General features: G+C 44.6%; 1 protein-coding gene across 1 annotated transcript; it reads left to right on the top strand.

Moving 5' to 3' along the window:
- The first annotated feature begins 719 nt into the window (after nucleotides 1-719).
- On the top strand, nucleotides 720-13,118 carry LOC308284161 (chemerin-like receptor 2). Its single transcript, XM_080724711.1, has 2 exons — nucleotides 720-803; nucleotides 11,642-13,118. Exon 2 carries the CDS (start codon nucleotides 11,645-11,647, stop codon nucleotides 12,617-12,619), a length of 975 nt encoding a protein of 324 aa, XP_080580837.1. The 5' UTR covers nucleotides 720-803; nucleotides 11,642-11,644; the 3' UTR covers nucleotides 12,620-13,118.

Below are 13,118 nucleotides of genomic sequence, written 5' to 3'. Positions count from 1 at the left end.
AAAGTTGGCGGATTGCATTGGATCCAAATAAATCGGCGACTATAGCATGCACGTTAGTAAACATAGGACCGTTGCCACCGTCATTTGTTGGTTGGGGGAAAGGTGTTCCGACTACCTCCTGAAGTCCCCGGATGTACACTGAGGTGCATTGATCTCGGACAAGTCCTCATACAACTTTGCGGCAGTTGTTTTGTCATAACCTCCGGAATTTAGCCAATCAGAATCCAGTATTTGAACACGTGACTAGAAAAAGTGGTAGAACTAGTGTTATTTTATGTTCTCATTGTACTCTGATTCACATGATTGGATTGATTCACAGCATGGTCCTCGTCAATCTGTGAAGGATTTGAACTGTGTCTGATATCATAACCTTTAGGTTTGAAGAACCACTGTCACTCATCTCTCTCTGTCTGTCTCTCTCTCTCTCTCTCTGTCTCTCTCTCTCTGTCTCTCTGTCTCTCTCTCTCTCTCTCTCTCTCTCTCTCTCTCTCTCTCTCTCTCTCTCTCTCTCTCTCTCTCTTATTGGACTCTCTCTCTCTCTCTCTCTCTCTCTCTCTCTCTCTCTTATTGGAGGTCCCTACTGTTTGTTTAAATGCGCGTGTGTGCGTGTGCGTGCGTGTGTGTGTGTGTGTGTGTGTGTGTGTGTGTGTGTGTGTGTGTGTGTGTGTGTGCGCGCGTGCGTGCGTGCGTGCGTGTGTTTGTCCACAGAAGTGCAGGAGCTGACCGACTAGTCTACACACGAGCTGCATTCCTCCTCTTCGGACCTTTGCAGTTTTTCATTCATTCTGATAGAAAACACCAAGGTAAGAACACGACAACCACTTGTGTGTGCTTATATATGCGTGTGGCTATTCTTTTATAAGTGAACCAAACAATGCATTTCTGTGAGTGTGTGGACACAGACGGCAGTGTGGTGCGTGTTGAAGGGAAACAAGTGAAAGTAAAACTCTGTCTAAAGCTGCCTTGTTTTATAGAAAACCACCACCCCTGCTGTTTGCACTAATAGTCCAGTTCCATTCGTATTTTCGTTCAAATGTTCTGGAGATTAGGAAAACTATGCTTTTTTTGAAACTTCAGAGTATAACGGGTATAAAGTTTTAGAATAGATCAGCAGGCAGATAATAGTGGCATAAGTGAGGCAATACATACACTCAGTGGAAACAGTGAAGCTTACCTGTAGCAATAGCAAGAACATGGTCATCTATACAGTAAATCATCCTCACTATCATCATTGTAGAGCTGACTGCCAAAATTTCAGCACTACACTGACATAATTCCATACAGAGTAGCTCTAATGGATCTGCAAGAACATCTATATGACAGTCTGCTTTGCAGTGACATCTGACCAACTCCATGATTGCCTCTGGTACTGGGAGAGACCAATTTGTTTCAGCTGGTCAAGGTTCAAGGTTGTACTGGTCATCCTCATTCTTGTAACTAGAAGCTGGGCCGCCCTTCGGGCGGCCCAGCGTCTAGTCGGCGACCTGGCCAACTCGGAACAATGTAAATAGGGAATGAATGCCCCGCCCTTTAATGCAAACCCCATTATATCTGTTTTCATAGGACCCGTTTTGACCATCTGTCTGCCTGTGTCCATTTATGCCCATATATGGAGATATCTGTATCTGTCTGTCTGTCTGTCGGCGTCCATTTTATGTCCATATATGGAGATCACTGCAGTTATAGTTCTGGGTCCATTTTATGCCCATATATGGAGATATCTGTCTATCTGCGTCCATTTTATGCCCATATATGGAGTATCTGTCTGTGCCTCCAACTGTGTTGCAGACACAGTGCCGGTTCCCCCTTTAATGCAAACCTCATTATACCTGTTGTCATAGGACCCGTTTTGAACATCTGTTTGCCTGTGTCCATTTATGCCCATATATGGAGATATCTGTATCTGTCTGTCTGCGTCCATTTCATGCCCATATATGGAGATCTTTGACCATCTGTTTGCCTCTGTCCATTTATGTCCATATATGGAGATATCTGTATCTGTCTGTCTGCAATTCATTTTATGCCCATATATGGGGGCACTCATTATACCTGTTGTCATAGGACCCGTTTTGAACATCTGTTTGCCTGTGTCCATTTATGCCCATATATGGAGATATCTGTATCTGTCTGTCTGCGTCCATTTTATGCCCATATATGGAGATCTTTGACCATCTGTTTGCCTCTGTCCATTTATGTCCATAGCAATCCATTTTATGCCCATATATGGGGGCATTCATTTTATGCAGCAGTGTGATGTCATACTGCTGACATCACATACAGCTAGATGTGATGTCACACATCACATACAGCCATATGCCCATATATGGAGATCTCTGTATCAGTCTGTGTCCCTTTTATGCCCATATACGGAGATATCTGTCTATATGCGCCATTTTTTGTTGACTCATCTGTCCCTTCTATGCATGTTTGCCTGTGTCCATTTATGCCCATATATGGACATATATTTCTGTCTGCGTCCATTGTATGCCCATATATGGATATCTCTGTATCTCTCTGTCTTCATCTATCTTGAGCAACATTTTTTGTTGACTCATGATGCGTCCATTTTTGGCCCATATGCCCATATATGGAGATCTCGGAGATCTCTGTATCTGTCTGTGTCCCTTTTATGCCCATATACTCTATCTGTGTCCATCTGTATCTGTCTGTCTGTCGGCGTCCATTTTATGTCCATATATGGAGATCACTGCAGATATAGTTCTGGGTCCATTTTATGCCCATATGCCCATATATGGAGATATCTGTCTATTTGCGTCCATTTTATGCCTGCCCCACCCTTTAATGCAAACCCCAATATACCTGTTGTCATAGGACCCGTTTTGACCATCTGTTAGCCTTTGTCCCCACCCTTTAATGCAAACCCCAATATACCTGTTGTCATAGGACCCGTTTTGACCATCTGTTTGCCTTCTGTTAGCCTTTGTCCCCACCCTTTAATGCAAACCCCAATATACCTGTTGTCATGTTGTCATAGGACCCGTTTCAAACCCCAATATACCTGTTGTCATGTTGTCATAGGACCCGTTTTGACCATCTGTTTGCCTTCTGTTAGCCTTTGTCCCCACCCTTTAATGCAAACCCCAATATATGGAGATCTCTGCACACACAGTACCGGTTGCGGAAAACTCTGATGTCAGACATCAGCTCCGCATTCGGGGATTCATTTTATGCCCATATCTGGAGAACGCGCGTGCCGGTGGGAAGAACGGTTCTCGAGATTCACATACATACATACACATTCACAGAGATTTTTTGTTGACTCCTGGCGTACGTGATGTCAGAGCCTTTTATGAAGTGATGTCACAATGAGTCAGCGATTGTGCCGATTTCCTCAGGAACAGCCTGATGTTAACAATCAGCTCCGCGTAAGGAGATTCCGACAATATATGGAGATCTCTGCACACACAGTACCGGTTGCGGAAAACTCTGATGTCAGACATCAGCTCCGCATTCGGGGATTCATTTTATGCCCATATCTGGAGAACGCGCGTGCCGGTGGGAAGAACGGTTCTCGAGATTCACATACATACATACACATTCACAGAGATTTTTTGTTGACTCCTGGCGTACGTGATGTCAGAGCCTTTTATGAAGTGATGTCACAATGAGTCAGCGATTGTGCCGATTTCCTCAGGAACAGCCTGATGTTAACAATCAGCTCCGCGTAAGGAGATTCCGAACGTTTCGCGCCGCTTCGGGAAAACCGCATGCCGAGTCGGGCCGAGGCCCGGCACTGCACTCCGCGCCGCAGCGGGGAACGCGCGTGCCGAATCTGAAGCCGGTGGGACGAACGGTTCTCGAGATACGCGGATTACAAACAAACAAACAAACAAACAAACAGACAGAGATTTGTCGCATTTATAGATAGATATTGAGTGTCAAGGAACTCCTGCTGAGTTTGTGTGCCTGACTCCACACTCTGGCCTCAATATGGACTCTTGGGACATGCTGCTTAAGAGCACCAAGTGTAAGTGGGAGCTTGTCCCCTTCTGCCATGTGTTTGCAGAATAGATGCCATCTCAGCTTTCGGTAAGTGCAGTGCATACAGTACAAACTTAGCTACTGTACATCACTGGTTTTAGAAAGCAACTTCAGAGCCTTGAGGACATCATCACCAGCTTTGAGTAGCTGTACCACCATGTAGATTTGCCTATCGAAAATCTCAGTGTTCCCAGTTTTGTCTGCTCCTGTAATTGCATGACATCCTGGAAAAGCTTTTGCGCCTATGAGCTGTACTTTCTCATGACCAAACAAATGCTGATCTCACAGAGTATCTGACATCAAAGACTAGGGCTGGGTGCAATAATCGCTATACTGCCATACCGCGGTTGCAATGGATACCGCAGTGTGGAGTTCATAACCACGATTATACCGCAATTATATTTTATAACTAATTATATTATTTAAAAAAAGTTTCCAGCTTAATTTGATGACAGAGTTCACAGCAGAACAGTATGACGACAGTTATCGCTATAGTGCTTGGTGTGAACTTCCCTTAAAGCCCCGTTCACATTGAGCCGATCCCGGGGCCGAGGATCCCCGATCAGATTTCGGGAGGACCCCCCGGGAAAATCGTTTGGTCGGCCCCGGAATCGGTCTTGGGCTTGAACAGTACCCCGACACGATCGGATTATGTTAATTAGCTTTTTTATGACCTCGGGACTCGTCTGGAGCACTCACGATAATATCAAAAAAGTTTGATATTCTCGGGTCATCGGGTAGGAATCCTTTACAATTATTGTCGTCTGAATGAGCTCACGGGATTGCTTCAGATGATATGAAGCCAGCTCCTCCCTTTTTTTAGGCTGCGCAGAGTGTAGGCAGAGTGTGCGCAGAGTGTAGGCTACACTTTTATTATTATAGCCTACTTACTTTTTACTTTAGCTTACTTTCTCCCTAAAATGAGTTCCAGGGGGTCCCCAGCTAAATGATATTGAGGAACCTAGGCCTGTCCCTATTCTATATGCTTGGATGAGGTGGTGGGACAGTAAAAAAAAAAAAGCGAGAGGTTAAACTTTTTTTTTTCTGCGACTGCACGCCCACAACGGCGAGGTTTGGACATTCATAATTGCTATTAGCTGATTAAGCTCATGTCTGTTTAATGTCTGGCTGGTTGCCGTTAAAATGCTGGTTGATGCATTTTAGGAGTGGACACGGGCGTTCTTTTTTCTCTCTTTTTTTTTGCTGCGCAGATTTGGCTAGGGCAGTGTATGCTGTTCTATCACCTCACAAAAAGCCTTTTCCTTTTTGGACAGTTGGTTGAAAGCTTGGATGAGGCAATGGATTTTATTAAATCAATGATATTGGAGATGCGACACTCTCAGCCGTGTCTTGCTGGATGCGCATCACATCTCGCGTCTCGCTTGCCAAAAAAATAACTGAATATATAATTATAATATCTATAAAGTGAGCAGCGGCCAGTGTGCGCACAGTACCTAGAAGACTAGCCTACCAACCTACCTTTGTTTTTATAATGTTTTGTCATGATGGCGCAGTTATCACTTGTGTGCAAAGGACGATGATACACGAAAGAAGAATGTAACACCAACTTCTACCAATTAATCCATTGCTGTGACAGACAGGCTGAGACAGCCAACGTGCTTCCATGTAGACTACATAATCCACTGGGTCCAGCTTGGTTCAGATCAATCATATCAACATAACAGTAATAACACCAACCAAAGTCTAAAACACGGTGCCGTCAGCAGCTGTGTTGTGTGAGTGACAAGCCTGATTTGCGCTTCTAATTATTGATCTGACCAGGGGTGAGATGCCATGGGCTCGCGTGTGCTATAGTTTCGCGCAATGATGTAATGATTAATTTGAGCAAGATATAACATTTTAAAAGGCTTTTATAGGCCTAGCCTAGGTCTACTCTTAATACTTTTTTCACGATGTAGCGCACTACATGTTCAAGTTCAAACTCTTTCATGCTCACAAGACTTCACACAACATGTCGCTTTGATGTCATGCAGGATGTAATGGGCAATTTCCTATATTGATCAGATACACATACACACCTGAAAGCATTCACGCTGATGAACAGTTAATTTGAGCAGTGATGGAAAAAGTACTCCAATTCTTTACTTAAGTAAAAGTATCAATAGGCCTACTGCATTATTAGCTACAAATATCGCACAGACAGAGAGAGAGAGGGAGAGAGAGAGAGACTCTTTATTATAGACTATAGCGAATATATTTGTTTAATTTTGCCGTTTTAATATTTAATTAGTAGCACTGCCACTGAAGAAAGCACCATGCGTGCCTTAATTGTTAAGAGGCTGCGCAAAAAAAGAAAAGGAAAAAAAGCAGCTGATCAGCGCTCGACGGCACTGTCATTTGATGCACATTTCCAGTAGGCTACTTTATGTCACCCATCCCCGCAGATAATGTGATACACGCTCCATATAAATGACGTTCCAACCTGCATCTTCGAGATGGCTTTTGATGGCGTTTCACCTCGCTAAAAAACCTCCATGATTTTCACCTTCAACAGATTGGCAGCACTGCGGGACTCATTGCATATGCGAACAGAAGGTAATAAAATGGATTTGGGAGCATAGCCTAATTACAATGGATGTCTCATAAAAAACAATATATATTTTATAGTTGAAGGGCAAATACACTTATACACAGTAGTATGGTCAGCAATGTGCGAACGTTAGATAGCGAATATATTTGTTTAATTTCGTCATTTTAATATTATAAAATCACAACCCATTTCCTTAGAATATATGTATGTAAACATGGTTTCATCTTAAAGGAACCCTTTCTGTACATCTTGTACCCCTGTGGGTCCCGATCCACAGGTTGAGAACCATCTAGTCGTGTCTCTCATGGCACCACCCCCCCGAGATCGTGGGTGGCTAGAATCGCGAGACGTCGGTCTCATTTGTAATGGTCTGAGATATTTCACTTGGCACAGCGGGATATACCGGGCCCGAATTCAAGACTGTCGTTTGAAATGAACACCGATAAACCCCCGGGCACGAGATCTGATCGGATCCAACATCGCGTTTCGTCTGTGAGGCTCTTTAGGCCAGTCCACACCAATGAAACTAGTCGCAACTCCTTGCAACAAAACTGTTGCATTCAATTACTTGCAACCATTCTCCCCAAGGGGAGGAGTTGCATTGTTGTAACATGGCCTTAAAGGACAACTTGTGGGGCATGCGTACACATGGGGGCATGCGTACAAGTGGCTAAATATGTCTTTTTAGACACAATAAGCCAGCAGTTTCTTTATTGCTATTTACAGTAACACTTCTAGCCACATCCAACCATGAAAGGTTGCATTGTATCTTGGGAATGGGCTTATTCTGTGTAAAATGACATATTTAGCCACTTGTACGCATTCCCCCAACCACTGAAATAAGAAACTCTAAAACAATAGAAATGTTAACACTCATCTTTTATATTCTTTAATTACAAACTAAAATATGAACCCTTGTTGTAAAAAACTAAAGTTGTCCTTTAAAACTGTATTGTTGCAAGAGTTGCGACTATTTGCAAGGAGTTGCCTTGGTGTGGTGACAGTCTAGGACTAGGTGCAATAACTGCATACTATGTTTTTCTTTCTTCTTCTTTCTTCTTTTTTTTGGGGAAGATACCGCCATACCTTAGGTAAACAGTGACTTATTACCGTGATAATTAAAAATCCATACTGCCCCAGCCCTATCAAAGACCATTGAATACGGCAAAGACTCCCCCACGATTGGCATTGCGTCCACTGTAGGACACACAAATAGTAACAGTTAACTGCACTTTGAAGCCAATAACCATGAAGAAGCAGACACCATGTTGATCCACCTTACAGTTCTGGCTTCACATAGCAAACTATTTGATGCACAGCTCATGTTCTTCTCCCCAGACCTAGATGTGTTGTGCTCAAGGCCCTGAAGATGCTTTCTTAAACCAGTGATGTAACAGAGGACCTTGAAACTACAGTAGCCAAGTTTGTATGCACTGCATACTTACCGAAGGGGAAACACCCCTGAGCTGAGATGGCATCTATTCTGCAAACACATGGCAAAAAGGGACACGCTTCCACCCACACTTGGTGCTCTTATGCAGCATAGAGTCCATATCAAGGCCAGAGTGTGGAGTCAGGCACACGTATCTCAGCAGGAGTTCCTTGACGCACTCAACAGTGGCTAGTTCAAGGACGAGGATGGCCATCTGAAAACAGTTAAAACTGAGTCCCTCCCAGTACCATAGGCAATCATGGAGATGGTCAGATGTCACTGCAAACAGACTGTCGCATACTGTAGATGATCTTGCACATCAGTGGAGCTACTCTGTATGGAATTATGTCAGTTTAGTGCTGACTGCCAAAACGATGAAGACTGTCAAAATTGACTAGTGACAGTAATGATGATAATGAGGATGATGTATTATAGATGACTGTGTTCTTGCTATTTGTAAGCGTGCCTGTTTCCACTGAGTAGCCAGAGCATTTATTGCCTCACTTATACACCAGTAAGACTCCCTAATCGGGAGATAAGCGACCGTCAGGTCGCAGCGTGATCTTAGGCCAAAATGTGTAGGAGCAGTGTCCAAAAATGTGTTCGAAAAAATCGGCCTGACGGTGGCGCTATATGGGACAGATCCATGTTGATGAGATGAGTCTGGGTAGCAATTTGCGTGATTTTAGGGCAACATCTGTAGGAGTAGTGTCCAAAAATGTGTTTTAAAAAATCGGTCCGAAGGTGGCGCTAAATGGGACAGATCCATGCTGATGACATGAGTGTAGAGCAAGTGTGTACCGATTTGCGTCATTTTAGGGCAAAATTTGTAGGAGCAGTGTCCAAAAATGTGTTTGAAAAAATCGGCCTGAAGGTGGCGCTAAATGGGACAGATCCATGTTGATGAGATGAGTGTAGACATACTGTGTAACGATTTGCGTGATTTTAGGGCAAAAACTTTAGGTGTCCAAAGATGTGTTTTGCAAGAATCGGCCTCATGGTGGCGCAAGAAGAGGGCCATGTGAAAATTGATGGGTGGAGGTTGTGTTTTGGCAGGCAAGGAGTGTGTGTGCAAAATTTGGCATGGATCGGGGCAACGATTGCGGCGATATGAGCAGGGCAAAAGTGTGACGTGTGACGTGTGACTGACAGACAGACGGACAGACAACCGGTGGAGTTTTTGATAGGTTGCAATTATGCCACTATTCTCTGCCTGCTGATCTATTCTAGCTTACTACTAGTAAGACGCCTCAGGGTGACATGCAACCTCGGCAAGGTCGTGCCATGTCTTGGCCATCTGGCCATGATTAGCCTTACCCCTCTTGGACCAAGCGCCACACGGACTGCCCACTCTGACCCTCGCTGCCCCTTTCTCCACCTGGTCCCTTTGCCTTCTCCCCTCCAGCTTTTGTTTAATTAAATCCATTGAACATTGAAGTGTCTGTCTGTGGGTTTTATTAATATTGAAAGAACATAAAGTATTAACAAGAACTTATGACTAAATAATATATTCATTGGATCCATTGGAACAGATTATTGTTTCCATTTTCTGAGAAGTAACTGCTTTGTTCATACAAGGTTTCCACCCGACAGCAACAATACCAGTTTTTACTTGGTAGTTTGAAACTTAATGGATTCAGTTTAATTTTGGGTGTAAATAAATGACAACATTTTGTGTCAGTGAGAGAAATCATCTGTCTCTGTCTCTTCAGATAATATCTTGATTTCCTTAAAATTTTAGATTAACCACTGGAATCATGATCCTATGTACTCAAGAGGTCAAAATAGTGCAGAAACGAATATTAAAATGTTACTGTTTGCCCCCAAAATTAAGGATGATTACCCTAATCTGTGCCATTGATAATTTGTAAATATTTCTAATTAGCACCATTGGATTTCTTGACTCTAAACATGTTGATTTAGCCACTAGAATCATGATCCTACATAATCTAGAAGTCGAGATATTGAAAAACGAATATTCAAAGGTTGCCATTTTTCAAACTCCAAGATGGCCACCATATTGGCTTCAGCGCAAATGAAATCATGGATATTCTGATTTGTTATCTTCGGGTTGGGGCCTTCTCAAGGTGTTATCGCACTGACACCAGCGAAAAGACATTTTGACCTAGGCTGTTATCTGGAAGCTTCTACACAGACTGACGCTAACACAAACATGACTTCCAGACTTACACGCATGCACACACACAACCATACACCCGCCTTCAACCCCCCCCCCCAACGTTTTGTCAGGGCTCCTTTTTTCCCTTCTCCCACGCAGTTCCTCCCAAACCTGGAGGTGTTGTATGGAAGCAGTGTTTTTTTTATCGCCCAAGATTCCTGCAAACCCCCCCCCCCCCCTCATCCCCACGCAAAGCTTGCACCCCCCTCTCTCACAACTCTTTTCTTTTCAAGCAAGTGAAATTTTGGTGCGCTGGTACAGGGGCTGCACCGCGACTCAGCGTGTCACGTATGCCTTGATGTGTTACAAATGTTTGTATATATGTTTTGAATACATGACTGCTGTGTCGTAAGACAAATTTCAGTGTGAACTGACAATAAAGTACTATATATTATCATATTATACTCTGAAGTTTCAAAAAATGTATAGTTTTCGTAATCTCCAGAAAATTTGAACGGACCTTAATTTTTGGACAAATGAAACTGGACTAAGAGGTAGAATTACTTATTTATTAGTAAAATAACTTTTACTCATGTTAATGAGTACAAGTATAGGCCTACATGCAGGCCTAAGTATTGACATAAAATGCATTTACATGCCAGAAATTGCAGCAGGTTACCCCAGGCTTTTATTTTTCTTCCTATTGCCAAAGTAAAAGCCTGTGTTTCCGAGGCTACAGTAGCGTAGCCAGCGCTAATTCGGACAGGCGGTCGCCTACCCAAGTGTATTCTTGCCCATATTACAAAAACACTGATTGAAAAAAACTAACTGGAAACCCCCAACTCGACAACGAAAGTAGCTTGTCCAGTTCCTTGACCATTCATGGTCAGGCGTCACCCCTGTATCCATTCAATAGAGAGACACTCGCTCATAGGAATGCACATTTCTGCTTTTGTCTTCATGGAGTGGCAGGGGAGGGGGGTTTGGGCCGTCACCCAGGGACATACTGGCCATTGGGAAAAGCGGGACAACTCCCGAACGGCCGGTTCATACCCGGCCGGTCCAGGCCGGCCATTAGGCAAAAAACAAACTGTTTGCACAAAAGTAAAACTTAAACTGTTTGCACAAATGTAGTGAAAACAGCAGATCTACTACAAGCACACAACGCCTCGCGGTGCGAGGCGTTGTGTGCTTGTAGATCGGCTGTTTTCACTAGATTAAATCAATTTTAAAATGATAAATACAAAACAAACGCTTTTTGACAACGACAAAATATAACTCTTGTAATTGGCACACTGGCTTGTCACTTGTCATGATCTGAAATGGCTCTTTGAGAGAGATCTCTCTCTATAGCGCTCTTTTTCCCGGGCTGAATCAGGGGCCCAGCATGTCCCTGCCGTCACCTGTACCGGAGGGAGGGGGGCTGGCATTTTGGGGGGCTGGCATTCTGCCTACCCTGAATCTAATTCCTGAAAACGTGCCTGATTTGACAGTGAGTCCTTGCGCTGAAATAATTATATGTTCTTCCTCTCTCAAGGTCATGGATAACACGGTGGACACCTACTCTCCTCTAGATTACATATATACCGATTACAACGATACTGTTCCTGATCTTGTTTGGCCCACGGATCCAAACCAACCGACCAAACCATCCAACGCCTCCCTGATCAAATCCAACGGCGGGCTGGCCAAGTCGCTCAGGCTCCTGTACGCGTCGGCTTATTCCGTGGCTCTGCTGGGCCTGCTGCTCAACGTGGCCGTGATCTGGCTGTTCAGATTCAAACTGAGACAGAAGCTGGCCGGACGGACACAGATCCTCGGCCTGGCGATCACGCACCTCGCCCACTGCCTCTTCCTCCCGCTGTACCTGAGCAGCGCCTACAACCACTTCTCCTGGGCGTTCGGGAGGGCGGCGTGCAAGCTGGGCTCCTACGTCACCTTCGCCAACATGTTCTCCGCCGGGCTCATCCTCGCCTTCTGGCACACGCGCCGGCTCGTCCCCAAGAAATGCCGACCCCACGGACTGCCCGGCATCAGCGTGGTCCTTCTCAGCTGGTTCCTCGGAGCCGTTTTGGCCACGCCCTCCCTCGTGTTCAGGGAGACGCAGCGGAAAGGCGACGAGACGAACGGCACCGTGTGCACCGACAACTACGACGTCTCGGAGCCTAGAATCCCGTCTCTGGCCATGGAGAGGATGAAAGCCGTGATGGTTTGCCGTTTCCTTTTTGGACTTGTGTTTCCCATAATGGCTATCGCCGCGAGCCGCCTCATAAAGTGTGGCAGACATGCGCCGGAGACCGAAGACATGGTTTTATGGCCTGTGACCTTCAGCCACTTCCTCTGCTGGGCTCCCGTGTTGTTGCTCTCCGTAATTCAAGTCACGTCAGCGAGAGGCAGCAGCAGCAGCGGCGTCTTTTCGCACGGTTTGCCGCTCTGCACGGTGTTGCACGTGTTCAACAGCTGTATCTGTCCGCTCATCTGTCTCTGGAAGGGGAAGAGGATGGGACCCTCTTGAGCGAGCGAGGGTGTTAGACACAGTGGTTCCCAAACTGTTCAGGTCGAGAGTCGTAGACCCAAAAGAGATTAGACGTTTGCCCGGGAGCCAAACGAGTGAAAATGGACGGTCTACAAGCACTCAATGCTTCGCACGCTTGGAGATTGGCTATTTTCACTACTTCTTGATTATATTTTTTGGTAGATTCTTTATGTTATTCATTTTTTATTATAGAAAATGTAAGCCATTTACCATGAGAGGGAGTGGGTTGTTGGCTGATTTACCACTGTTTCAGGGTTGTGGCACGAGGCGAAGCCTCGAATGGTAAATTGCTTTTCTACCACTTCTACAAGAAAACACAGTTTTAACTTGCAAGGTTATTTAGTTACAATCATTAATTGAACAGAAAGAATGTGCTGTTTTAGCTGCAAAATAGGTGTCAATTCCTGTCACATAAATGGACAGCCAGGAGGATCGACACATGGTATGGTACTGTATATATACCATGTTTTACTTTACC

The sequence above is a fragment of the Nannobrachium achirus genome (genome assembly GCF_963921795.1).
Source record: "Nannobrachium achirus genome assembly, chromosome: 4".
Lineage (NCBI taxonomy): Eukaryota > Metazoa > Chordata > Actinopteri > Myctophiformes > Myctophidae > Nannobrachium > Nannobrachium achirus.
Note: the sequence above shows the minus strand (reverse complement) of the source record. Positions and strands in the feature narration are given on the sequence as shown.